This window comes from Ailuropoda melanoleuca, chromosome 9 (genome assembly GCF_002007445.2).
Source record: "Ailuropoda melanoleuca isolate Jingjing chromosome 9, ASM200744v2, whole genome shotgun sequence".
Classification (NCBI taxonomy): Eukaryota; Metazoa; Chordata; class Mammalia; order Carnivora; family Ursidae; genus Ailuropoda; species Ailuropoda melanoleuca.
In genome coordinates, this window is record NC_048226.1 from 74,761,232 (window position 1) to 74,786,453 (window position 25,222).

Here is a 25,222-nt window from a genome sequence, read left to right on the forward strand (position 1 = left end):
TCCCTGCCTCCAGGTTCTGAGAAGATGGCGAAGGTTTCAGAGCTTTACGATGTTACTTGGGAAGGTAACTGCGGCGGGGCGGGCGCGGAAAGACCAAAAGCCTTGGGAAGCGTTTCGGCAGTACCTGCTTCCCGTGGAGACGTGAATTCTCCGGTCTGTCTTGTGCACTGGAGCTCCCTCTGGACGGGCCAAGCTGAGGTGGTGGCTATGGTGGAGGCTGAGGCTGACCCCTTCCTTGGCCCGGCCTCCGACTGGAGTCTGCGGTGTTCCCCACCGCTTGTGCTCATCGATAGACTGACCCACGTACCTCTGCGCCAGTACAGTGGCCCAGGGTAGCTTCCATTATAAGGCGGGAGGGCTGTCACACATTTCATGTGGCTGCTGGGCGGCGCGGAGGAGGCGAGATAGTAACCTGCTGAAGCTTCCCTGCAGCCAAGAAATACAGGACCTGTAAGGCCTTTTATTAAGTGCTGTGTAAAGGTTACAACTCTGTTCAGTAAAGGCCTGTGAAAGACCCATGAACAAATCTGATTTTTCTACATGCCACCTTACATTTAGTTCTCTGCAAAACTGGGTCTCTGAATTCTCCTCTTCAATATTCTCTGCCCCACTCCTTCTCAAAACACAGTTAGACTCGTAACACAACTTTCTTCTCACTTTCTTCCAGTAATTCCTTTTCTGAAAGGGCAGATTACTGGTTATCTTGGTCATATGCTCACGTGTGGTGGACTTCTTTTCCCATCCTACTTCAATCTAAGGTGGAGTGTGTTCTTTAAATCTGGAAGCAGCCAAACTTTGAACCACTTCTATGAGATTTTTCTCTTCTTAAAAACTTGAGTGGGAAGCATGGTTAAGAGAAGGGCCTCGAGTTTCTTGTACAACTGAAATTTCTATTCCCATCATTTAACAGTAGACTTTAATAGATTATTTGTTTAGTGAATGCCTTCTTCATATATTTAAACAATGACCTAATAACACGTGGACTGAAAGTTATATTGATCATTTAATGGTGAATGCACCTATCCAATATTACAAAATTGCAAACACATATGGGAAAAGGTAAAATTCCTTTATATTAGAACTGAATTCAATAATTTATCATTGATTTTGTGGCCTCTAGCTCACTGTGAATGGTATTTCTACCTGTATTTGGGGAATTCATTGTATTAATCAAAAGTATTAAGTGCTTAATGCTAGATCTTGGGTATGTTAGACTAAGTAACACACAGTCCTTACTTTTAGGGAGTTCACAGTCTAATGAAGAGGACAGACTTGTAAAATACATAGTTTTAAAAGATTTGTGTCAGGATATATTTTTAAACCAGATGGTAGATATGTGGATGTTACTTTTAATGCTTTTTAAAAAACGTTTCAAATATTTCATAGTTTTTAGAAAGTGCTACTTTGAAGGTATGTTCAGTATAGGTTTCTTAGATGGTAGGAACAAGTAGATGTGTAATTATCAGACCTACCAGCAGACAAGGTGATTTAACTAGGTAACTTGGACCTTACCCTGTGGGTATTCGAAAGGGGAGTGAATTTAGAATAATATTTACTACTTCACAAGTATGTTTGGACAATAGAGAAAGCATGTTAAAGTGCTTTTAAACTATTAAGTGCTTTATAAAAAAGATGTTCTAGGTCCTGCTCATGTCTCCAGCGTTATCTTAACTATTTCCTCTCTTACTCTATGAGTTCAATTGTTGAATTCCCTAAATGTGTTCTACTCCTCTTTGTCTTAGGGCTGGACAGATGCTGTTTCTTCCAGTAGGAGTGTTTTCCCTTTCTTGCCCTACTCTTGCTACCATTATATATTCTATTAGAATTTCCCTCAAAGGTCACATACTTCAGAGAGCCTTCTTTGACCACCCTACCCTATCCCACCCCTAAAATTTTTTAAAAAGAAAAAACAATGAAAGCAAAATGTACTCTTGGCCCTTTAACTCTGTGTCCTCACACTATTGAAGTACTTATCCAATTTGTTACGTTTTAAAATTTTGTCTCCTAGAATGAAGGGAGGGACCAGTTGTATCTTGTTCTTGTGCTAGACATTTTGGATTTGCTCAGTCGTCATTTATTGACTAAGTGAATTGTTAATGGCATTAATAATAAACATTAACAAATTGTCACAAAAGACTATAAGCCTTTTTTCTAGTATTGGAAAACTTTCTTTAGTATCTTAGGTAGACTTAGGCAGCTCACTTTACTAATAAGATACAGTATGCTTATTTGTAAAATGAAGGTTTCAGACCTTTTCAGAATCGAAGTTCTATTTTAGGGGACTTTTAAAGAGTGTTCTAGATTTTTGTTTCAGAGACTTCTAGTAACAAATTTTTAGGATGTTAGAGGGTGATAGAGGACTCTTACAGATTGTTTTTTGTTTAGATTTTTTTGGGAGGGCGTGTTATTTGGAACTGTGTCCTTAAGAATTCCATTGAATTCTCATCATGAGTTAAGGTTGTGGAAATGGCTTTTTCAAAAAGTATTATAATTCTTGTGATAGGAAAATTTATCATGTTTATAAAAGACCCATATAGTAAGTCTAACACTCTTCTAATCTTTTGGGCTCTATAAAAAAAGTAGAATATATGGTTTACTTATTCAACCAGCTGAAAATTAATGATGTTTGTTAGAGGAGTTACTACTTAGGAGTTTGGAGATGGGAAAGAGAGTTGTAAGAAGGGTATAGCCAAGTTTCTCAAAAATAGGATATTTGACCAGGATATAGACAGGACGTCTAGTACAATGCCTGGCCTGTAATAGGCACTAAATGCATATTTGTTGGAAAAATACTTATAAAAATGCTTACTGTCTCTACTTTATTCATTTCTTCAAACAACATAATTTGGTTTCCATGCCCTCTCATTCCAGTAAGGTTTCTAGGGAGACCTAATGCCAGTTTGTTGCAGATCACTCCATGAAACATTCTTTCCTTGGTTTCATAATAACATTAAGGGCCTCCTTTTCCTTTTCAGACCTTTCCTTTGTGAGTTTTTGACATCCATTTGCTCCTTGATTTTTAGTGTGCCTAATGGTTCTTTTCTTAGCACTCTACTTAATCTGTTATTGGTGGTTATTAAACCTGAGATCAATAGAACCCTGACTGATGGAAGGATAAGTTTTATGTGGTCTTTGAATTCACTGAAATTGTATGTAAAATTGAGTATATGTAAACATGTACATATTTCTGGGAAAAGAAGGTTCAAAGGTCTCATCCGCCTCAAAAAGTCTAAAATTAAAAGGTTAGATGCCTTCTGTGGGTGAAATCATTCACACCTAGCTTTAACTATTAGCCTATATATTAAATAACATGTTAATTAAATACACATCTGGAGTACTTTGCACCAGGCGCTATTCCAGTTCTTGAGGATACAGTGCTAAACAAGACAGGCAGGATCCCAGATCTCATGGAACATACCCTGAGATTTCACTTCTAAGCTAAAGATCCATACTTACCGATATGTATATGTTTTGTGAAGGTGATTTTTTTCAAGGTGAGAGGTAGATTGATGCCTTGAATGCTAGCCTGATTTGGGTTCAGCATATGGGCAAAGGGTGAAATGTTATGGATAAGATCTGTAAAACCCTAAATAATTTATATTCCCAAGACACTTATTCCTCTTTTAAAATAATCTGTGAGGTTGGGGCACCTGGGTGGCCCAGCTGGTTAAGTGTCTGACTCTTGGTTTTGGCTCAGGTTGTGATCTCAGGGTGATGAGATTGAGTCTTGGGTCAGCCTCTGTGCTCAGTGCGGAGGCTGCTTGGGTTTCTCTCTCCATCTCCCTCTGCCCCTCCCCTCTTAAATGCTCTCTCTCTCTCTCCCCCTTAAATAAAATAAATCTTTAAAATAAAATAATCTGCCAGGTCAAAAGTGAATGTGGATTCAAGACTGTAAGTGAACCGTGGTATAGGGGATAGAGTTCGAGTTTTGAGAACCCATGCTGTGGATTTAAAGATAACATATGTTGTGATATGATAAGGGATGTGTATTTGTTTTTTGTCCCCAGTTCCTGTCACAGAGCTCCTAAACTCCTGAAATTTCCTAAATGGTAGGGTTGATAGGAACAGCTTTTGTTATATTTAGTCTTTTTTCTGGGTTTCTGACACAAGAGCCTCTAAGATCTTTGGAGTTTCTAGAATGATAAGAGTATCTTTTTTGTCTGCTAATGAGATGATTGGTAGCTGGTTGCTTCTGGTTGGGGGCTGATCATCCAAAAGACCAGGGCAAGATTAAAAGGTTGGAACTTTAGTCTCATTCCTTGATTTACTGGGAGGGGAGATCATATGGAGATCAATCATGCTGGTGGAATGAAATCCCCATAAGCCCCCTTAAGCTATGGTGTTTGTAGAGCTTCCAGTTGGTAAGCACATCAAGGTACTGGGATGGTGACTCTCTTGGAGAGAGCATGGAAGTTCCTCTGCTTCCCTCTCCTCCCCGCCCCAGTTTGCCCTGTGTAGCTCTTCCATTGGCTGTTCCTGGGTTGTATTTTTTGTAATAAACCCATAATAATAAGTGAAGCAGTTATCTGAGTTCCTTGAGGCATTCTTGCAAACCTAAGGAGGAGGTTGTGAGAACTCCCAATTTTTTTTTTCTTTTAAGATTGTGTTTATTTATTTGAAAGAGAGAGACAGAGATTACAGAGGCAGAGGGAGAGGGAGAGGGAGAAGCAGACTTGCCACTGAGCAGAGAGCCTGATGCAGGGTTTGATCCCAGGACCCTGAGATCATGACCTGAGCCGAAGGCAGACACTTAACCAACTGAGTCACCCAGGCACCCCGAACCCCAGACTTTATAGCCAATTGGTCAGAAATACTGGTGGCCCTGACTTGTGATTGCTGTCTGTAGTGGGGGCAGTTTTGTGGGACTGAGCAATTCACCTGTGAGTTATGAATGACCTGCCTTTTTTTTTTTTTTTTTTGGTCTGTTCATTTCCTCTTCAGCCTTGTAAGATTCAGTTCAAGGTTATTTCCTGTGCGGAGTGAGAACTAAAGCTGATTTCTAGTTGTCAGTAGAAGGAATTAACTGTGTGTTAATTTGATTTTCTAAGACCATTTAGGATCTATTTTTGTCTTGGATTTTTGTTCTGTTTTTTTGTTTGTTTGTTTTTTAGACTTTGAGCTATAAGGACTCAGATAATGCATATGAAAGTAGTGAAAATCCCTTCTGCTTCTTTTATACTTATTCTCTAGAGGCCTAGCATATTGTTTATTTAACTCATATGTTCAACAACAATTTAGCTGTTTAAATCTGTAGAAGGAAGAAGTTGGTACTTCAGATGAGTAAATATGTCAGATTTTCAGAGGTAAGAGGAAGAAAGCATGTATGTGATTGGTGAATTGGACAGTTCATTCTACCATAACTATATGAAAAAGATCTTTTGTTTACTGGATTAGGTACTCTTTCTTTTTCCTTGTTATTATTTCTGCTGTTGTCAATATGTTGTTCATTAACACTCCTCAGCTTCCACTTGCTTTATAATATGCAAAATTGTTCTTGTGACTTTCTTGTTTGCTAGTGGTTTTTGCCTTATTCTACGTTCTTCTTTTCATTTATTATTGTGTATACAATCAAAAGATTTCCTTTGTTCTGAATCTTTCACTGTTTATTTTCTTGCATGTTTCTGTATCTTTATACATTATATGTGTTTTTGTAATGTTAATAAAGAAGTTTTGTGCTGATTGCCTAATATGATCCCCTGATTATGAAATTTTACATTTTTGAGTGAGAGGAGCTTCAGGAGTACTTTGGATTTTTGAGATTTCTATGCATAATTTTATGTTTTTTTTTTTTTCCCTGGGAAAATTATCCCTAGCTTTTATCAAGTTCTGAGAGTTGTCTGGAACTTCAAAGAAGTTAGGATCCATAGTTGCTTTAAAGGGTTAGAGGATCTTTGTAGTGGACCAATGCTGTTCACTACTTTTATAGTTGTAACATCAGTTGTAATGTCTTTTTAATCTTCTAAAGGATGTGTTGCTCTTGTTAAATTGATTTTCTGCTTTATGAATTTTGACATACCATAGACTTATATTAGTGTGACTTTATTTTCTCTACCTGAGAAGTTGATTTCAACTTCATTATCAATTTTTCCCTGCTCAAATGTATATGTAATAACAAACTCTATTTTTTTAGAAATGCGAGATAAGATGAGAAAATGGAGAGAAGAAAACTCACGAAACAGTGAGCAAATTGTGGAAGTTGGAGAGGAATTAATTAATGAATATGCTTCTAAGCTTGGAGATGATAGTAAGTTCTTTATTCATGTTCAGCTCATGTTCTGTTTTGGTTTTTAGTTTTTTTTTTTTAACCAGCTTTCTATTATGTTTTTTCTGCTGTTTATGCCAATCTATGATTTGTCCCTTTTTAAAAAAAACTTCTCAGGATGTCTAATGATGCATTATTTTGAGAAGGATTTCTAATTGCTGATTTCAGTGAAGCAATCAAATAAGCATTTTTGTTTTAAAGCTCACGGGGCTATGGTCCTGGTCTGGTCAAAATGTATTTTATAAAGAATTTTTTAGAACAAAGGTATTAAATAATAGTAGATTTTTTTAAACCTTATAAGATATTAAAATATTTTGCATTATTGAAAGCAATTGAGGATACTTTCTTAATCCTAGATATGCAATAAATCAATTTTCAATTGAAAGTAATGTTCTGTAAAATATCAGAAACAAGAGGAATAACTAATTTCTATTGGGAGATTTTTACATTAAATTCGTTTTTTTTCTCTTTCTGTGTCTAGTTTGGATCATATATGAGCAAGTGATGATTGCAGCCCTAGACTATGGTCGAGATGACTTGGCATTGGTGGGTATTCAAACTAATTATATTTTATTTTAAATTTGCTATATGAATTATAAGTAGCTAAGACTTAGTACATGGCTTGTATTTGAATGCTTTTCTAGGTCATTTTCAGTGCTACTCTTAAGAGTAGGGGAGACTAGGTACTTTGGGACAGGGAATGTTATTAAATCTTTTTAATAATCTTGGCAAGTATTTAGTATCCCAGTTTTACTGAAGAAGTTAAATTAGTTGGTGAGGGTCATCCACTTAAGAGGTGAACTATGCTATTATAGAGTTTAAAATAAGAAACAGTTTAAAACAAGTTTATCATTTGGGTTATTGAATGACTTTCATAACAAAGAGAGTTACTGACTTACAATGATTCAACTTACGATTTTTCAACTTTATGATGGTGTGAAAGTAATACACGTTCCGTGGAAACTATACTTTGAATTTTGATCTTTTCCCAGGCTAATGATAGGTGGTATGATACTTTCTCATGATGCTGGGCAGTGACAGTGGGCTGTACCTTCCAGTCAGCCATGCGATCACAAGGGTAAACAACTGATAAATTTACTACCATTCTATACCCATACAACCATTCTGTTTTTCACTTTCAGTATAGTATTTAGTTAATTAAATGAGATAGTTGATACTTTATTATAAAATAGGCTTTGTGTTAGATGGTTTTGCCCAACTGTAGCCTAAAGTAAGTGTTCTAAGCATGTATAAGGCAAGCTAGGCTAAGCTATGCTGTTCGGTAGATTAGGTGTATTAAATGCATTTTTGACTTTCAATATTTTGAACTTACTAATGGTTTATTGAGATGTAACCTTATATGTGGAAGATCTATACATAATGTTATTAAATACTCTTTTGCAATGTTATAAATATATCTCTTAAATTATTAGAAAATCCTAATGTGCAGTACATGACTTAAAATACTAATACTGCTTTTAAAATAAAAGAATGATGATAGCTGTATTTTTGAACACTCGTGATAGGCACTGTGCTAAATGCTTTATATCATACTTTATTTAATCTTCACAGTTATTTCTTAATTTGATTTGTGCCTGATGCTGTCATTATACTCATTTCCTAAATCAAGAAGTGGAGGTTTCAGTTTTGTTTGTTCTGTTGTTCTATAATCCTGAGTTCTTAAGTTCTACTTCATGATACTTCCTCATTTAAGCCAAAAAGAAAGTACATGCGAACAGAAAGTAGAAATATCAGGAGAACATATGCATATCTGAATTAGCATTGTTTTTTTCCAAGGTAATTATGTTATTTTGGCTATACATCTAATTTCAGTGGAGTTGCTAGTAGTAAAAAAAAAAAAAAAAAAAAAAAAATTCCGTAAAACCTTTTAGATTACCTTCAGAACCTATGCGATTGTCTATTTATTTATTTATCTATTTAAGGGGGGAGGGTAAGAGGGAGAGGGAAAGAGAGAGAGAATCTCAAGCAGGCTGTATGCTCAGTGCAGAGTCCAATCCGGGGCTCGATCCCATGACCCTGAGATCATACATGAGCTGAAATCATGAGTTGGGCGTTTAACCAGTTGAGCCCTGAAATAGTCTTAAATATTCACAGAGGTGGCAGCCTACATCTTAAGGGAAAAATTGAGTTGTTTTTTAAGTAGCCAGATGCCATTTGATAAAGTAGGAGATCACATTAGATAATACTGATAATCAAAGCAGGAGATCAAATTAAATGATAGCTTTTTTGGTAACGCAGTATTTTTTTTGATGTTCAGAATTTCTACACAGCTTGATTGACTAAATGGTATGAGTTTTGTGTGGTGTCAGAGAAATAAGCGAACATCATCTTCAGTTTTGACTAACTTGAATATTTTTCTTAGTGTGGCAGATTTTTAGCCATATACTTGGAAGCTATACTTCCAGATCATGTTATAACTTTATTACTAATTAATAGTTTCTTCACTACTGAAAGGTGTTTTTTGATCACTTATGCTTTGGGGCACTGGAATGGACCATTTTTATAATCCTTAACATTCTGGTGCTTCCAAGACTCTTAAAATCTTCCTATGTTGCTAAGAACATAGTTGGTGCTCAAAATACTTGTTTATTTATTTATTGAAGTTGTTGGGTGAATTTTGGATATCTCCCAAAAGAGATTGGTACTCTATAGACTTGGTGTCAGTGTTTTATGACCCCAAATCATGGTATGTGTACTGACAAAATGATTGATTAATACATGATTTCAGCAGGGCAAACAATGTTACAGTATTTCTGGGACTTCAGAGTACTGTCAGAGAGCTTAATTTTTATCAAGAGAATGCTTAGATAATAGAAACTAAAAGCCAGGAAGTTGTTATAAATGTTTAAATTGGGCCTAACACATTATGAAGGAGGAGTACTGTGGCAGTATCTGAAGAGTTATTAGTATATCCCATGACCTGCTTATTTTCCCAGTAAAGAGCATGATCAGTGTCTGAGAACTGATTATTGCTCCCACTGTAATTTCAGAGTTCTTCTTTTATGCCATGATTCATTACCAATTAATTTCACTTCATGATGTTAGAGTACACTAATGAAATGATTTAAGAAGATACATTGAAGACTATATAGGCCATTCCTTGTAGCCCATTTAGTATATGTAACGTAATTACTACTCTTTAAGTCTTTTTTACCAATTATTTTTTCAGTTTTGTCTTCAGGAATTGAGAAGACAGTTCCCTGGCAGTCACAGAGTCAAGAGACTAACTGGCATGAGATTTGAAGCCATGGAGAGGTAAGTGAATCTTAAAAATAGTATAATCCCATTTTAAAATGGCAAACATGGTGTCTAGATAAAAGGTCCTCCTACCCCCATGGCAACATCAGTAATTGTGCAAGATCTTTTGCTGCTGAGTTTCAGAATAGTGTCAGAGTGCTTCTCAGCATAAATCTTGCCAGTTACTCCCAATAAATAGGATTTGACGTAGGAGTGCAATTCATTTACCGCCTCTGGCCTAGTGAAATGGGATCGTGTTTTGGAGTAAGGATTGGTTTTATATCCTGTTTCTAAGATTTATTAGTTGTTTATCTGACACATTATTTAACTTATTTAAGCCTTTTAGCCTTATTCCTTTGCAAAATGAGAATATTATCAACTTAACAGGATTGTTTTGGGAATTAGTAATGACCTCTGTGTAGGACCCTTTCAGGCATTCAAGGTATAGAAGTTATTATTTTTTTAATGAGATATAGTTGACATTGTATTAGTGTCAGGTGTATGACATGATGATCTGATATTTGTGTATATTGTGAAATGATTACCACAATAAGTTTAGTAAACGTCCATCACCATACATTGTTAAAATTTTTTTTCTTGTGAGAACTTCTAAGATTTACTCTCTTAGCAACTTTCACATACACAACACAGTATCGTTAACTATAGTAACTATGCTGTACATTATATCCCGAGGACTTATTTTATAACTGGAAATTTGTACCTTTTGAGCATTGTTACCTATTTTGCCCACCCCCACTGCCCACCTCTGGCAGCCACTAATCTGTTTTCTTTTTCTATGAGTTTGTGTTCTTTTTGACGCCACATATAAGTGAGATCATGTAGTATTTGTCTTTCTCTGTTACTTTTAGCATATGCCCTCAAGGTCCATCCAAGTTGTCATAAATGACAGAATTTCTTTCTCTTTTATGGCTGAATAATATTCCATTACATCGGACTTATTTATCCACTCATCTGTCAGTGGGCACTTAGATTATTTCCATGTATTGGTTATCGCAAATAATGCTGCAATGAACATGAGGTTGGAAATATCTTTTCAAGATAGTGATTTTGTTTCCTTTGGTTAAATACCCAGATGTGGAATTGCTGGATCAAATGGTAGTTCTATTTTGAATTTTTTAAGGGACCTCCATACTGTTTTTCATAGTGTCTGTGCCAATTTACATTCCCATAAGCAGGGCACAGGGGTTCCTTTTCTCTGCGCACTTGCCAAAATTTGTTATGTCTTGTCTTTTTGATAATAACCATTCTAATATGCGTGAGGTAATAGCTTATTGTGGTTTGATTTTCATTTCCCTGGTGATTAGTGATCTCAAACACCTTTTCATGTCCCTGTTTGCCATCTGTATGTCTTCGTTTGAAAAGTGTCTATTCAGTTCCTGTGCCTCTTTTTACTTAGATTTTTGTTTATTTTACCATTGATTGTATGGGTTTTTTTTTTTTTTATATGTATTGGATATTAACCCCTTAGCAGATGTTTGCAAGTACCAGATGATTTGCAAATATTTTTTCCAATTCGATAGGTTGTCTTTTCATTTTGTTGAATGTTTTCTTTGTTGTACATAAGCTTTTTAGTTTGATGTGGTCCCACTTCTTTATTTTTGCTCTTGTTGGCTTTTGCTCTTGGTGTCAAATCTAAAAAGTCATCACCGAAACTGACATCAGAGAGCTTACTGCCTGTGTTTTCTTCTAAGATTTTTACTATTTCAGGTCTTAATGTTGACGTCTTTAATACATTTTGAGTTGATTTTTGTGTGTGGTGTAAAGATAGTGGTCCAGTTTTAATTTTTTGCACGTGGCTGTTCAGTTTTTCCAACACTGTTTATTGAAGAAACTATCCTTCTTCCATTGTATATTCTTAGCTTCTGTTTTGTAAATTAATTGGCCATGTATGTTTGGGTTTGTTTCTGGATTTTCTGTTGTTACATTAATTTATGTGTTACATCAGTTTATGTTGTTATGCCAATACCATAATGTTTTGATTACTATACCTTTGTGATATAGTTTGAAATCAGGAAGTACAATGTCTCTAGCTTTGTTCTTATTGCTCGGGTTGGCTTTGGATATTCAAGGTCCTTTGTGATTCCATGCAAATTTTGAGATTGTTCTAGTTCTGTGGGAAATGCCATTGGAATTTTGATAGGGATTGCACAGAATCTTTACGTTATTTTAGGTAGTATGAAAATTTTACCAGTATTCTTCCAGCCCATGAACATTTATATCTTTTGATTTTTTTCAGTTTCTTTCATCAGTGTTTTAATTTGGTGTTTTAGGTAAGACCGAGTTAACTTGTACCTCAGTTATAGTAACTTTTAGTGAGCAGAATGTGTTGATAGAATTTTTTTAACCCCTTTATTCCTTAGCTTTTGGCTTATGTGTTTATGTATATGTACAGTTTAATCTCATTGGATCGTCTCTGTAAGCAAGTGAAGGGCATAGATAAAAATAAATAAAATAGTATTTTTTTACGTTAGCAGAAAGTAATTTTGAATCAAAGGACAGAGGGAAGAAATCTACAGAGGATTGTTCCTGAATCAGTGTTCTACTCTAATATGACTTTTTGTTTTATTTCAAATAGTATACATTTCTAGACCATTCTTAAAATGTGTAAATAGCCAAACACATCCCAGAGTCCAAGATGAATGATTTTTTTATTTTTCTGATTTTATTTATTTAAACTCAATTAGCCAACATATAGTACATCATTAATTTTTGATGTAGTGATCATCGATTCATTAGTTGTGTATAACACCCAGTGCTAAGGTGAATGACTTTTAAAATTAACTTGTAAAGGTTTGAGAGGTACTAGTTTCTAAAGCACACGTTTTAGTAGTTACTATCCCTCTACCCACCTTCCAACCATACAAAAAAATTGATATGATAACAATAATTTATTCTTAAATCAAGTTTTCTAAAAGATCTACTGAACTCTGATTCTTTAAGCCTTAGTCTTTAATTGAAACTTATGTAATCATTTTACTCAGTAAGGTCTTGCTGTTTTTTTTCCTGAAACAGTGATTACTATGTGTCTCTATTACATAGGACCATTAATCATTGATTCCCGTACACGATTATGTGAATTAGAGTGATCTGTGGTATTTTAAAAAAAATAGGTAGCTACCTACTCCCCACTTCACTTAGATCACTGAGATTATTAGGGGTGTGATCCAGATCTTTCTTTTAAAGGAAGCCTTACAGGAGAATAGACAAGTAGGTTTGAGAACATTGCTAACTAAAGGTAAATTCTTGGGGACTTTCTGTGTATTAGGATTCTCTGAAGAAACAGAACCACAAGGATTTTGCTATACATATATAGGCATGAGGAGGAAGGGAGGATGCACAGGGAGAGGGAGAGATTTATTATGAAGCAATTATGAAGGCTGAGCAGTCCTAGAATCTGCTGTCTTCAACTTGGAGACCTAGCAAAGTTGGTGCTGTAGTTCATTCTGAGTCCATGTCCAAAGGCCTGAGAACCACGGAAGCCGATGATGTAAATTCCAAACTGAGGGCAGGAGAAGATGAGATGAGATGTCCCATCTCAAGTAGGGAGGCAGTAAAAAGGGGTGAACAACTCTTTCCTCTGCAGTTGTTTTATTCAGGGTCTCAAGGAATTGGGTAATGTCCACCCACATTGGGGATGACTATCTGTTTTACTGAGTCCACAGATTGAAATGCTAATCTCACTGGAAACATCCTTATAATATTTAATCTGGGCACCACATGATCATTCAAGTTGATATATCACACTTAGAAAAATTAACCATCATAGTTTTTACAGAACTTACTATTTTTAAATTATAGTAAAAAATATATTTAAATTAATGTGTATAGTGTTTGTTGTTGTTTTTTTTTAACTATATTTATTTGAGAGAGAGTACGCATAAGCTGGGGGTAGGGGCAGAGGGAGAGGAGAAGCAAACTCTGCTGAGCAGGGAATCTGACACGGGGCTTAATCTCAGAACCCTGAGATCATGACCTGAGCCAAAGGCAGTGCTTAACTGACTGAACCACCCAGGTGCCCCTATGTGTATAGTTTTTGTACAACTATAAAAACAATGTAGGTTCTCTAATAAAATACCCAAAAAACTAGAAAACTATTAACATTAAGATTATCATTATATTAATGAAATGAATGGTTTCCTGTCACCTTCTGTTATTCCCACTGTGTTTTCCAGAGGTTTTGTAGTTGAAAAAAGATTCCCAGAGGAGTCTCACGTCCTGTGTCTTGTGAGAACCCTTGCTGTGTAACATTTAATTTGTTCTTATTTATATACTTCATTATTTTATTTTATTAATATTTAATGATTTTATTTTAGGTTTCCCCATTTAGTTGCAGGTTCTTTTGAGGCTAGCATACTTCCTATATTACCATGTATTTGAGGTCCAAACTAATTTTATTTGAACTACTGAAGTCTGATTGATGCTGTTTGGCCTTCATAGGGTATGAACACATTTACAAATTAAGTCTGCTTTTATTTTTCTCAGTTGTCTGCTACAGTTAAAATATTCTTACCTACTAGAATGATCATAATCACAAAGAGGCTTGGGCACTAAAATTGTGGGGCATATTCAGTTAAAAGATGTGTCATTATAATGATATAGGATATTCATATATTGAATATCATTGAGAGAAAAATATAAAATTAAAAAACTCTCTTAGGAAGCTTATGAATAGATCTCAAGAATATAGTTGTTGTTCCTAGTTTTAGAAACATTGCTGTGAAAGTTTTAAAACATTGTTTTTTGTTTTCTTTAAAGATGTATATCTAGAAATGGAGAAATTGATAGGAATAAGTTGGGGTTGTGGAAGGAATTTCAGAATCAGTTAGTTCCTTACACCCTAAACAAGATTCCCAGATATAAGAGTATATAATGTCCTTTATGTGATTTCTGATGTATCCTTCCCCTTGATTCCCTATCACGTAATGTTTATTTTGGCTTGTTAGTCATATGCTGAAATATTTGATTTTTTTTTTCATTGATAAATTGTTAACTATTTCCTTAATAAGGTTGTAACCCAGAGAAGTGTATTGCAGGTATATAGTTAACAGGTGCTTAATGAATTGAACTGAACCAGCTCAACTAAGAAAAGCTATCATAAGTATTCATTAAAGGAGAATTAAATCATAGATCATTTCCTTGTGAATTTGTTAAAATTAAACTTGTTCTTACGCTTTATTGGCTGTAATTCTAGGTATACCTAGGACCACAAAGGTATCCCTTCGTGTTGCTTGTTTTTACCTTCGTATTTAGGCCAAATTGAATCAGTGTATTTTTGTTCATCTCTCTTTTTTTTGTTGTTCATGAATTAGTATATTTTTGAAGTAAGTTTTTATATAAATATACATGATTTTTTTTCTGTAAAAATGGTACTGTAGCAAATATCTGCTGTTACGTGAAGATCAGAAAAGACTTGGACTGCAATTGTAAACGCATTTAAAGTCCTGCCAGTTAAATCTTTCTCTGTATTTACTATTTGTCACTAAAATTTAATGATTCTTGCTTTTTTTCTTTTTAAATAGATACGACGATGCTATACAACTATATGATAGAATTTTACAAGAAGATCCAACTAACACTGTAAGTTAGCTGAATTGTCCTGAAGATTGTCTAAATTTTGTTTTAAAAGGTGATATTAATTCAGTTTTTGAAATAATAGAAAAATACATACGAAACCAGGTGTTATCTTTTTAGATACTTTATGTTGGGCCACATTTTTAAAATAGATTTAAAACTTTTCAGTGAAATTCGACTCATAGGATATCTTATTAGAAACTAGTGGAAATTTGGAAAGAACGAATTTTATGTGTTTGCAAAAAAGCCCAGCAGAGCTCAGTGATTTTGTAATATTTTAAGTTTATGATAAAATAACTTGTTTGGGTAGTTATATTTTAGTTGTCTCAATGAAAAATGAATGAAGTCATCATAGTAATTGGTATATGGAATTAATAAAGATGTTTTGATTTGATTTTGCTTTTCTGCCTTATACTTGAATAGAACACATATATGTACATATGTATAAAGAAGAAATATATATATATTGTATTTCCCATATGATAACATCTTTACTTTATCCTGAGTTGAACAATATATCAGTGTATTGGACGGATTATTTGTTCCAAATATACTTACATAGTATTATTTGTTTTTAAAATACCCTGAAGATTTTTTTTAATTTTGAGAACATTTTAGTTTACTATTTTTGCATAATGGCTTTCTTCAGACTTACCTTTTTATTCAATGAAAAGTTAGATTTTATATAACACGTCAGGCATTTCAATTTTTTTAATTATGTCCACGCACCCATATCCCTCCTAAAATAAAGTCATATTTTTTAAGTTTTTAAACAAAAACCAGTTTGAGTTTGTTTTGTCCTTTATAGAAGGAGATATTGGTATATTAACACAATACAAATACATGAAATTTTTCTCTTATTTGCCAAGTATTTCATTAAAAATACACATTTTTAAAAAATCATTTAATGTTTAATTGTGGATTAAAAGTTGCAGATATACTTAATAATTGAACATTAGTTATTTTACTTAATTTAAGTAAATTATTTATGCTGTATTGGGCAATTATTTAATATTGAACTGTGCAGTATTCAGTTAGCATTTATCCCGGACATTCATTGGTCGTAAATCCCTGATGTCTGCTTGTCCCTTCTGATACTCCGTGGTGATAGTTAGATCTATTGCTTAAATGATAGTCTTTTTTCAGCTTTATTGAGATAGAATTGACGAGTAACGTTGTGTAAGTTACACAGTGTGCTTATGTATAGTGAAATGTTTAGATTTTTGCTTTTATATTATCCCATCCCAGGGAAATTTTCTTTGGAAACTTCCTAGGTCTTTTTGGAGGGAGGGCTGGAGGTGGGGAGGTAGAGGTAGATATTTGAATAGCAAGGATTTATTATTTTGTGAGGATTCTCAGCATATACAGTTCAGGGAAAAGTTCCGACAGAGCTGCAAGCCTACCCATTATTAAAAAAAAAAAAATCAAAAATCGAGCTTCTGTTGGTTTATCTACATATTTCCAAAAAAAGAATTAAAATTGGGAAGGTTTGAATAATTTTTTTAATCTTAACTATCCTAATCACTAACCACCTGTCTTAATAAAACAGCACCGTTTTTCTTTTCCTGAAGCTTTTCCCATGTACTTATTTCAGTTATAAGACTTCACCGCAATTTCAAAGGTATTCATTTTTCACATAGGAAATCAAATTTCTGAAAAAAGTTTGTTTCATTTTTTTTTTAATTCCAGGTTAAAAATCAATAGCTTTTGATTTATTTTCTTGAAATTAGGAGTCAAAACATTTTACTTCTATGTCAGTTTAAGTTGGAGATATTTTTAATAAGTTATTTCACTTTTTCAGGATCTAAGATATTATGTAATTATTTTTCTGTGTTTGTAGTACTTTCCATATTGTGTAGCTCTAAAATTAACTAAAAGAAAAACCCATATAGTTTCATTCATAGACCATGTGGTAGTAACTAAGTCCCTAAGTTGCTAGGTAAACCTTTTCAAACAAGGTGACTAAAAGCTTTGCTAAATATATTATTTTTTCATTAAATATTATCCCTATCTAATGTCCCCTTTGTCCCTTTTGTCCTTCTGTAGATGTTTATTGAGTATCTGTCATGAGCCACCAGAATGTTGGTATTACTAAGAATAAAGACACTTTCTGTTAATGTATCCATAGAAAGCACTGTGGTAGACTTTGAGGGAGATAACAAAACCATATAAGACCTAGAACTAATTAAGTCTAGTAGGGGAAGACTTCACTTACATTAAACAGTTTAGTGGCAGCATAGAAGACATCACAGTTTCTTTTTTCAAAGCAACTGTAAAGTATTACCTCAAAGGTGGGAAAGTCTAGTTTCATCCTCATCCATAGGTATAATTCAAGCTTTTACACTGTAGTTCTTCTTTGCATTGTATAAAAGTGATCATATGACTCTATTACTGGTTTTGTGCCTCTGTGTTTCTAGATATAGAGTATAGAAATGAGGTTGTTCATTCAGGCTTTAAGGAGTTCTCCTTCCCTCTCCCATGCATTCATTAATCCTTCAAAAAAACATTTGTTGGGGCCCCTGGGTGGCACAGCGGTTAAGCGTCTGCTTTCGGCTCAGGGCATGATCCCGGCGTTATGGGTTCGAGCCCCACATCAGGCTCCTCTGCTGGGAGCCTGCTTCTTCCTCTCCCACTCTCACTGGCTTGTGTTCCCTCTTGTGTTCCCTCTCTCACTGGCTGTCTCTATCCTCTGTCAAATAAATAAATAAAATCTTTAAAAAAAAAAACAACATTTGTTGAGTGTTTACAGTATGCTTGATGCTGGGAATAAAAGAACAAATTAGACACCCACTTGACTTTATGCTTAGGGATTCAGAGTGATTTAGTGAACAGGTTATGGACTTTGAAATAGACCATTAAATTCTTAGTCACCTGCTGTGTGATTTTTGAGCCTTGCAGCTCTTGAAGGATGAATGTGGTTGAAATGAAACAAAGATGATGGACTGGGGAAAGTCCTCATATCTCATGAATAAACCCTTGGCACTATTTAAGTACCAAGTCTACCTAGGGAAGAAAGAATAAAGTGATTAGAAAGGAAGTTTTCAAATTTTCTTTAGGGAGGGTGCTGAAATGGACTCCCCCCCATCTTTTTAAAAGGTTGTGAAATATTTTTTTGAAAATGTAATACATACAAATGTTAAAAATTAAAAACAGAAGAGTATTTGGTGAAAAATAAGTCTTTCTTCTCACCCCAATCTCTTATCCTCCTTCACTTAGGCAAACATTGTTAATAATTTCTTATGTATTCTTCCAGAGATTTTTTCCCGTGTGCACACACAAATATGTATGTGTGCATTGGTGTACCCTTTTTGACAGAGAGAGTTGTTGGAAATGCAAATGGTGGCATATTTACCTTGCAGTTGTTGTAAAGATCATGCTGTACGTCAGCGCATCCTTACATTGTCCTCTGAATAGCTGCATAGCATTGCGTTGCATGTATGAAAAACACTTTCTTGAAAAACAGTTTCTTGAAGTAAGTTCCCCTTGATGAACCCTTAGATTGATTCTGATATCTTCCTCCCAGGAACAGTGGTGCAGTGAATGTCATGTGTACGATGGATTCCTACTCTGGAATCTAAGTCTGGAGGTCCATGCATTTTAAATTTTGATGGATGTTACCAGATTTCCTTCCACAAAGGCTTTTTGGCTATCCATATTCATTTCTGTGGTATATGAGAGTGTGTCTTCTCCTGTATCCTCCCACATGGTATACTATCAGCTTTTTTGTTTTTAACCTTTGCCAGTCTAATTGGTAAAAAAAAAAAAAACATTATCTTGTTATAATTTGCATTATGATTGATGTTGATTTCTTTTAATATGCTTAAAAAGCCATTTGATTTCTTTCTGAGCTGCCTCCTTTAATATGTTTTTCATTTTATTTCTGTTTTTGTTGAAGAAAGGGCATGGTTCTGATGCTCTACATAGTTAACCTCTCCCTACTTCCTACTCATTGACCTCTGAGAAAAATTGGGGTTCTGAGGAACAATATTTTATACTAAACTGTGAGTTGGTTTATGTACAAAGTGACTGGAGATGCAACAAGATGGCCTATATTTGTGACCAACCTGGTATGTGACACTTCAGAGTTTAATTTTTGTTCTTAGAAAATGGACAATGGGGACGCCTGGGTGGCTCAGTCATTAAGCGTCTGCCTTTGGCCCAGAGTGTGATCCCGGGGTCCTGGGATTTAGCCCTGCATCAGGCTCTGGAGCTGGGAGCCTGCTTCTTCTTCTCCCATTACCCCTGCTTGTGTTCCCTCTCTTGCCGGCTGTCTCTCTCTCTCTGTCAAATAAATAAATAAAATCTTAAAAAAAGAAAAAAATGAAAATGGACAATGAATGGGGCTCCTGGGTGGCTCAGTCGGTTGGGCATCTGACTATTGATTTTGGCTCAGGTCATGATCTGAGGGTTGTGAGGTCGAGCCCCGTGTCAGGCTTTGAGCATGGAGCCTGCTTAAGATTCTCTCTCTGCCCCACCCCCCTTTCTCACACGCTTGCTCTCTCTAAGAGGAAAAAAAGAAAGTGGACAATAAAGTCAAATTTTGATGAGGGAAATACCACCAGATATTTTTAGAAATAACTTTGTTAATAATATGGGAGATAGTTTGAAGGAGGTGCAGAGAATGAAATAATTTGTAATTTGGAGGCTGTTCTGTCCAAGGCCAGAGATCATGGCGGTATAAACCTAGGACAAGTGGAATTGGAAGGGATAGGGAATGGAAGAAAGAGTATTTTGCAGTAAAAATATGCAAACAATTAAAATTACTTTAGCTGTGAATGGTTTTTAGAAGGGTAACTCTCAGATGTGAAAATTTTAGTCATTAACCTGTGAGAGTCAAATATTGGAGTAGGCTCACTGAGCTTTTATCCCTTAGCTTGCCTAAGCACCAGTTTTTTGTTTGCTTGCTTTTAAAATAAAAGTAGGCTTTTCTTCTTTGAAAGCTCCTTGAGAGAAAAATTTATGTCCATTGTATGAACTAATGCCTAGCATATGGTAGGCCTTCAGTGAATACTTGTTGAATGAATACTTTTCAGAAGGAGGTATGATAATTATTGTCTTTTTAGTTGAATTTTGTATTTCAGAAAGATCAGATTTTATCTTGAATTGTGAACTACCTATTGTGATTTATCAAATATTTGAAGTTTTGTGTTGGAATTAGATGTAATTTTGCCTCTGTGCCAAGAGTGAAGATGCTTTTAGAATGTCACATTTCCCAGGGTTATGGGCATGAGCTTTAGAAGAATCCAGAACACTGCTTTCCTTCTGTTGGCCAGTGGTCTGTTTCTTTCTGAGTCCCAGCATCTGCAATAGGGAGAGATGTAGGTTGTATTTTGCTGGTAGACCTTAATCCTTTAATCCTTTCCTTAGTATCCCTCCCCCCACCACCCCCGCCCCATAGCTTATTTTGTAAGATATGACAAGAGTATCAGGAAGAACTGCTGGCTAGCCCCCTTGTACATAATGTTACAGAAGGCATGTAGCAAGTTTGATGAATTGTTCGTGGTTATTAATATTTTATATTTTATAATAGGAATTCTGTTATTAAAACCACTTATAAAATGTGGGACAGTTTTCATTTTTAAGATTTAAACTGACATTTGCAAAGATTGATCCAAACAAGACATTTAGAAAAATTCAGAACATTGGCATATTTTACAGGAAAAAAGAAAGAATAAATGGAAATTGATAAATATTCAAGACTCTATTTAACATTTAGTCCAATTAATACTATTTTCAAACTGTTCTGATATATAATTGATGTAGAATAAGCTGCATATATTTAAGTAGGGTGTGCAATTTGATAAGTTTTGACATTTGTATACACTTGTGAAGCCATCACCACAATCAAGGTAGTGAACAAAACTTATCATCTTCAAAAGTTTTCTTTGCTCCTTTCCATTTTTATTTTTATTTTTTTTTAAGATTTTATTTATTTATTCGACAGAGATAGAGACAGCTAGCTAGAGAGGGAACACAAGCAGGGGGAGTGGGAGAGGAAGAAGCAGGCTCATAGCAGAGGAGCCTGATGTGGGGCTCGATCCCATAATGCCGGGATCACGCCCTGAGCCGAAGGCAGACGCTTAACCGCTGTGCCACCCAGGCGCCCCGCTCCTTTCCGTTTTTATATTCCCAAAATATGTTCTTGAGCTTTCTTGTGGGATATAATTAAGTTACTTGAAAACTATTTGATTCTTTTGGGTCTCTGTTAGAAAGGTCCAGAAAGTGCTTATAGGGCTAGCTAGTTATTCCCCATTACATTCCTTCTGGGTACTCTAGCCAGTGCCACAGGACTGATGGCATTTTCCAGTCAGTCTGGTAGGAAGAGGCACTATTCCCAGCCCTGTATGAGCTCCAGACCCTTCCCCCTAAACCTTCCTGGTGGTTCTTTCCTTGGCTTTGGGTAGTTTTTTTCAGACACATGCACTGATCAGTACAAGACTGAGTACTCAAGGGAAGCCCTTGAGATTCAAGGGGAATCTAGAGTTTTTATTCTGTATTCTTTCCTCTCCTGTGCTATGTCTACAAACTCTAGCCTTTGACCTTCCTGGGCTCTCAGCTCCTTCTCCTCAACTCACAAGTCCACTGAACTCAACCTGATTTTCTCTTCTTGCACAGGACCCCTGAAACTGTCTCAAATAGTGAGCCAGGGCAATAAAAATAGGGCTTGCCTCATTTGTTTCTAGCTTCTCGGGGATCACTGTTCTTTGTTGCCTGTTGTCCTGTGCCTTAAAAATTATTTCATGTATTTAATCTAGTTCTTTGGTTGGTTCAGGCAAGAGGGTAAATCTGGTCCCATCTTGGCCAGAAATGAAATGCCTGCTTAATGCTCATTTAAAACTATCATGATAAATAAAAATTGGTTCTTATGTCAGTATGTGTGGGAGAATTTTTGCCTTTGGTTAGAAAGCTGGTAAGTGCCAAGAGTTGGAATTTGTTTCTTGTCTTTCTTATTTTAAAATGTGGACTCTGTTCTACCATATTGTCTGTAGAAGAAGTAGTATTATGATGAATGAAAGGAATAAAGAGTTAGATATGTTTCAAATGATGTTGGGTTGGTGAAATTAGATATATATCCAAAAGAAATTTGTTTCTTAATTATATATTAATTTATCCATCGCCTATTTTCAGAAGTACTTGGGAGAAGGCTCTCATTTGAAGTCTAATATTCTTCATAAAGCCTTTAGGACTGAGTTACTTGTAGAGCTTTTCTTTTACTTTCTTTCTGAATACTTGAGGCTTTTTAAATGGTACATTTATTATGGCACTTTCATTGGTGTACATAGTGAAATTATTCCAAAAATAAATATTTGAGTACCTCTCATTTGGCAGGCATTGTGTTAGGCCTTCAGCATGAGCTGAATAATCAAGGATATACATTTTTTAACACATTTCATTTTTTATTGCCAATATGTTGTTACCATTGTTCTTATAAATATCACTCATGGTCTTATTTATTGGGAGTCTCTTGATTCTCTCTGATTTTTTGACTTTTCACTTTTTCAAAGCAAAACCCCCACCTTTTTTTACCCATGACAGGTAGCTCCGTTTGTCTAAAGAGGCCCCATTCATTTTACTTCCCTTGTCTGTATCTTGTCGAGTGTGTATTATATGAAACAATAACAATCATGTTTATAATTAATAAACTTAATTTGGCTATAGCTTTTGTTCATTTCATTGTTTAGCTGTCTGCTAAACAGATAAAACAGAGATGGAAGAGATACAAATTTAATAATTTATGTAGTACTCTTCAGTCCCTGTTAACTCCAGCCTCAAATGGATAGTCTTGATTATACACACTGTTGCTGTCTTCTTTACCTTTGTTCTGTGTTCCTCCACCTATGCCGTATCTTCCACACAATTCCCTCTTTTGCTTTTTTTAACGTCTCCTTGCTCTTTCTATTTCAGTACAGGTATCATATCTCAGGCCCTCTTTGCTTCCAGCCCTTACACCACCCCTGTTCCGACGCAGCCTGTGTTAGGCTCTCCTCCATGTTGCCACGACATCCTAGATATCTCTATCATTGTCTTTTTATTTGATGTGTCTTTTTCTCACGAGTCTCTCATGAGATAATGAGGAATTATCTGTTCTTTTTTTATCCTCATATTTTCATTGTTTTGCACAGTACCTGTCAAACAGTGGATGTTCAAGTACATATTTGATGAGTGCATACATAAATGAGACTGATATTTTTCATTTTCAAAACTTTAAAATGCAAGTTTAAATGTTTTGTCTGTTTATAAAATATTTTTTTTCAGGTCCTATGTTATTCTTGAAAGACTTACAGGTAGATTTTTCTCTTAAAACTGAAAAAAGTTATCAGGAGCTGTATTTTATAATGACATTCAAGTGGCCATGGTGAGATTTTTTTTTTTTTTTCTAATCTCCATTATCCTTCTATCTCTTAGCATACAAATCTTATGAATGAGACAGAGTAAAGGACTTTAGGCTGGGTAAAGATTAGGATTCCCTGCTGGCTTGTAATTATCAGAATCTGGATGGTTATTTATTTGAATGAAATGATGCATACATTGTGTACATCAAAAGTAAAGCATATGTGATTGTTAGAGGAATGTTTGAATTCCCCAGTGGGATGTCATGGGGTATGTTTATAAACTCCCACTAAGCAGTAGTTCTACAATGGAATTTCACTGGCATTGAGATAATAATTTGCACAGTCAAATTACCTTCTTTACAAAAACCCAGGGAATCATGAGGGCCTAATCCTTTATTAATGTCAACCCATAGGCTGCAAGAAAGCGTAAGATTGCCATTCGAAAAGCCCAGGGGAAAAATGTGGAGGCCATTCGGGAACTGAATGAGTATCTGGAACAGTGAGTGTCTTACAAGAGGATTGTGTTTTGTTATTCTGATAAATCTTTTTTAATTAAAATGGAATTTGCATTTGATTTTCCTTTTTGCCTCCATGCTGTTCATTTACAGAATATCTGCACACTTTTTTTCCCCTTTCCTCTCACCAGATTTGTTGGGGACCAAGAGGCCTGGCATGAACTTGCAGAACTTTATATCAATGAACATGAGTAAGTTGTAAATTTTATTAGGAGTGAAGTTTTTATAACTATTATATAAGTCCAGAAGACGTTTCTGAAGGATTGGTGAGAGGATATGAATCATGTCATTTTAAATGAACAAAGTAAATAAATGAAAACAAATCATCGGTTGGTTATAATATGTGAATTGCTTTAATTAGGTCATTTGTGTTTTGCTAAATTATTTTTGTTTGAGAAACAGGTTTTTCTTTCAAATACAGATGGATTCTTTGGAATTAGAAAGGTCTACATTTGCTGAACTAAGGCTATTTTTAGTGATTCAAAATTGTGAATTTTTAGTCTAAATTGTTCTAATATACAAAGAGTGTTATACTCCCTGCTGTTTAAAAATTCTGTCAATTGTATGCATTTATTAGCCTTAGTATTAAGAGAATCAACTCTTCCAAAGTAGAAGCATTCTGTTGCCTGGGTAAAAGACCAAGAATAATCAAGAATGTTGAATGCTGTAGGAACTTGCTTATTGGATATTTAATGTTTTTGTTAGCTTTTTTATTGATGCGGTGACAGGAGGAAATCCCAGTGTGAGAGGATTAGCTTCGTCTTAGTGCGAGTTTTCTAATATTGCAGCATTAATGCTAACCTCCATCTACAGGCAGGATTTTTTTCTTTTTTCTCTTAGTTCTTCTAAATCTGAAGTATATCACATTGTTTTGTTTCTTCTTTTTGAGGCAATAGAATCATAGTCTCATGTGCATATTCTTACTGTGTATGAATAGTTAACCTCATTGTTGTACTACAGATAGCTGACATAGGAAATAAAATAGAATGAAGATACTGTCTTACCTTTGCCTAGGGCTATATGTGTAATGTGAAATGGAGAATTAAGGTAGTCATCTGCATTTTTCTAGTAAAACCGGAAGCTAAAATAAAAGTAATAGCTGTGATTTAATGAATGTGTACTGTATTCTGGGAACCATTCTTCAGTTCTCTTCTGTGCTCTGGCTGTCAGAATCTTTTTTTTTCCAATTAGGAAATTATGTCCTGAATCATGTTCATATAGATGTATGTGTGCTTATATAATCACGTATGTAAATGTACTCA

The 25,222-nt window shown here is 35.1% G+C and overlaps 1 protein-coding gene across 2 annotated transcripts in view; it reads left to right on the forward strand.

Annotated features, from left to right (window-relative positions):
• The first annotated feature begins 24 nt into the window (after positions 1–24).
• The window catches only part of EMC2 (ER membrane protein complex subunit 2), a 44,722-nt gene continuing 19,524 nt past the window's right edge, over positions 25–25,222 (forward strand). For both annotated transcript variants that reach the window (XM_019799132.2, XM_019799131.2), the window contains exons 1-7: positions 25–64; positions 6,131–6,244; positions 6,744–6,808; positions 9,453–9,538; positions 15,061–15,118; positions 23,859–23,944; positions 24,092–24,151. In XM_019799132.2, the coding sequence (XP_019654691.1) occupies positions 25–64; positions 6,131–6,244; positions 6,744–6,808; positions 9,453–9,538; positions 15,061–15,118; positions 23,859–23,944; positions 24,092–24,151 (509 nt within the window). The remainder of the gene's footprint in view (positions 65–6,130; positions 6,245–6,743; positions 6,809–9,452; positions 9,539–15,060; positions 15,119–23,858; positions 23,945–24,091; positions 24,152–25,222) is intronic.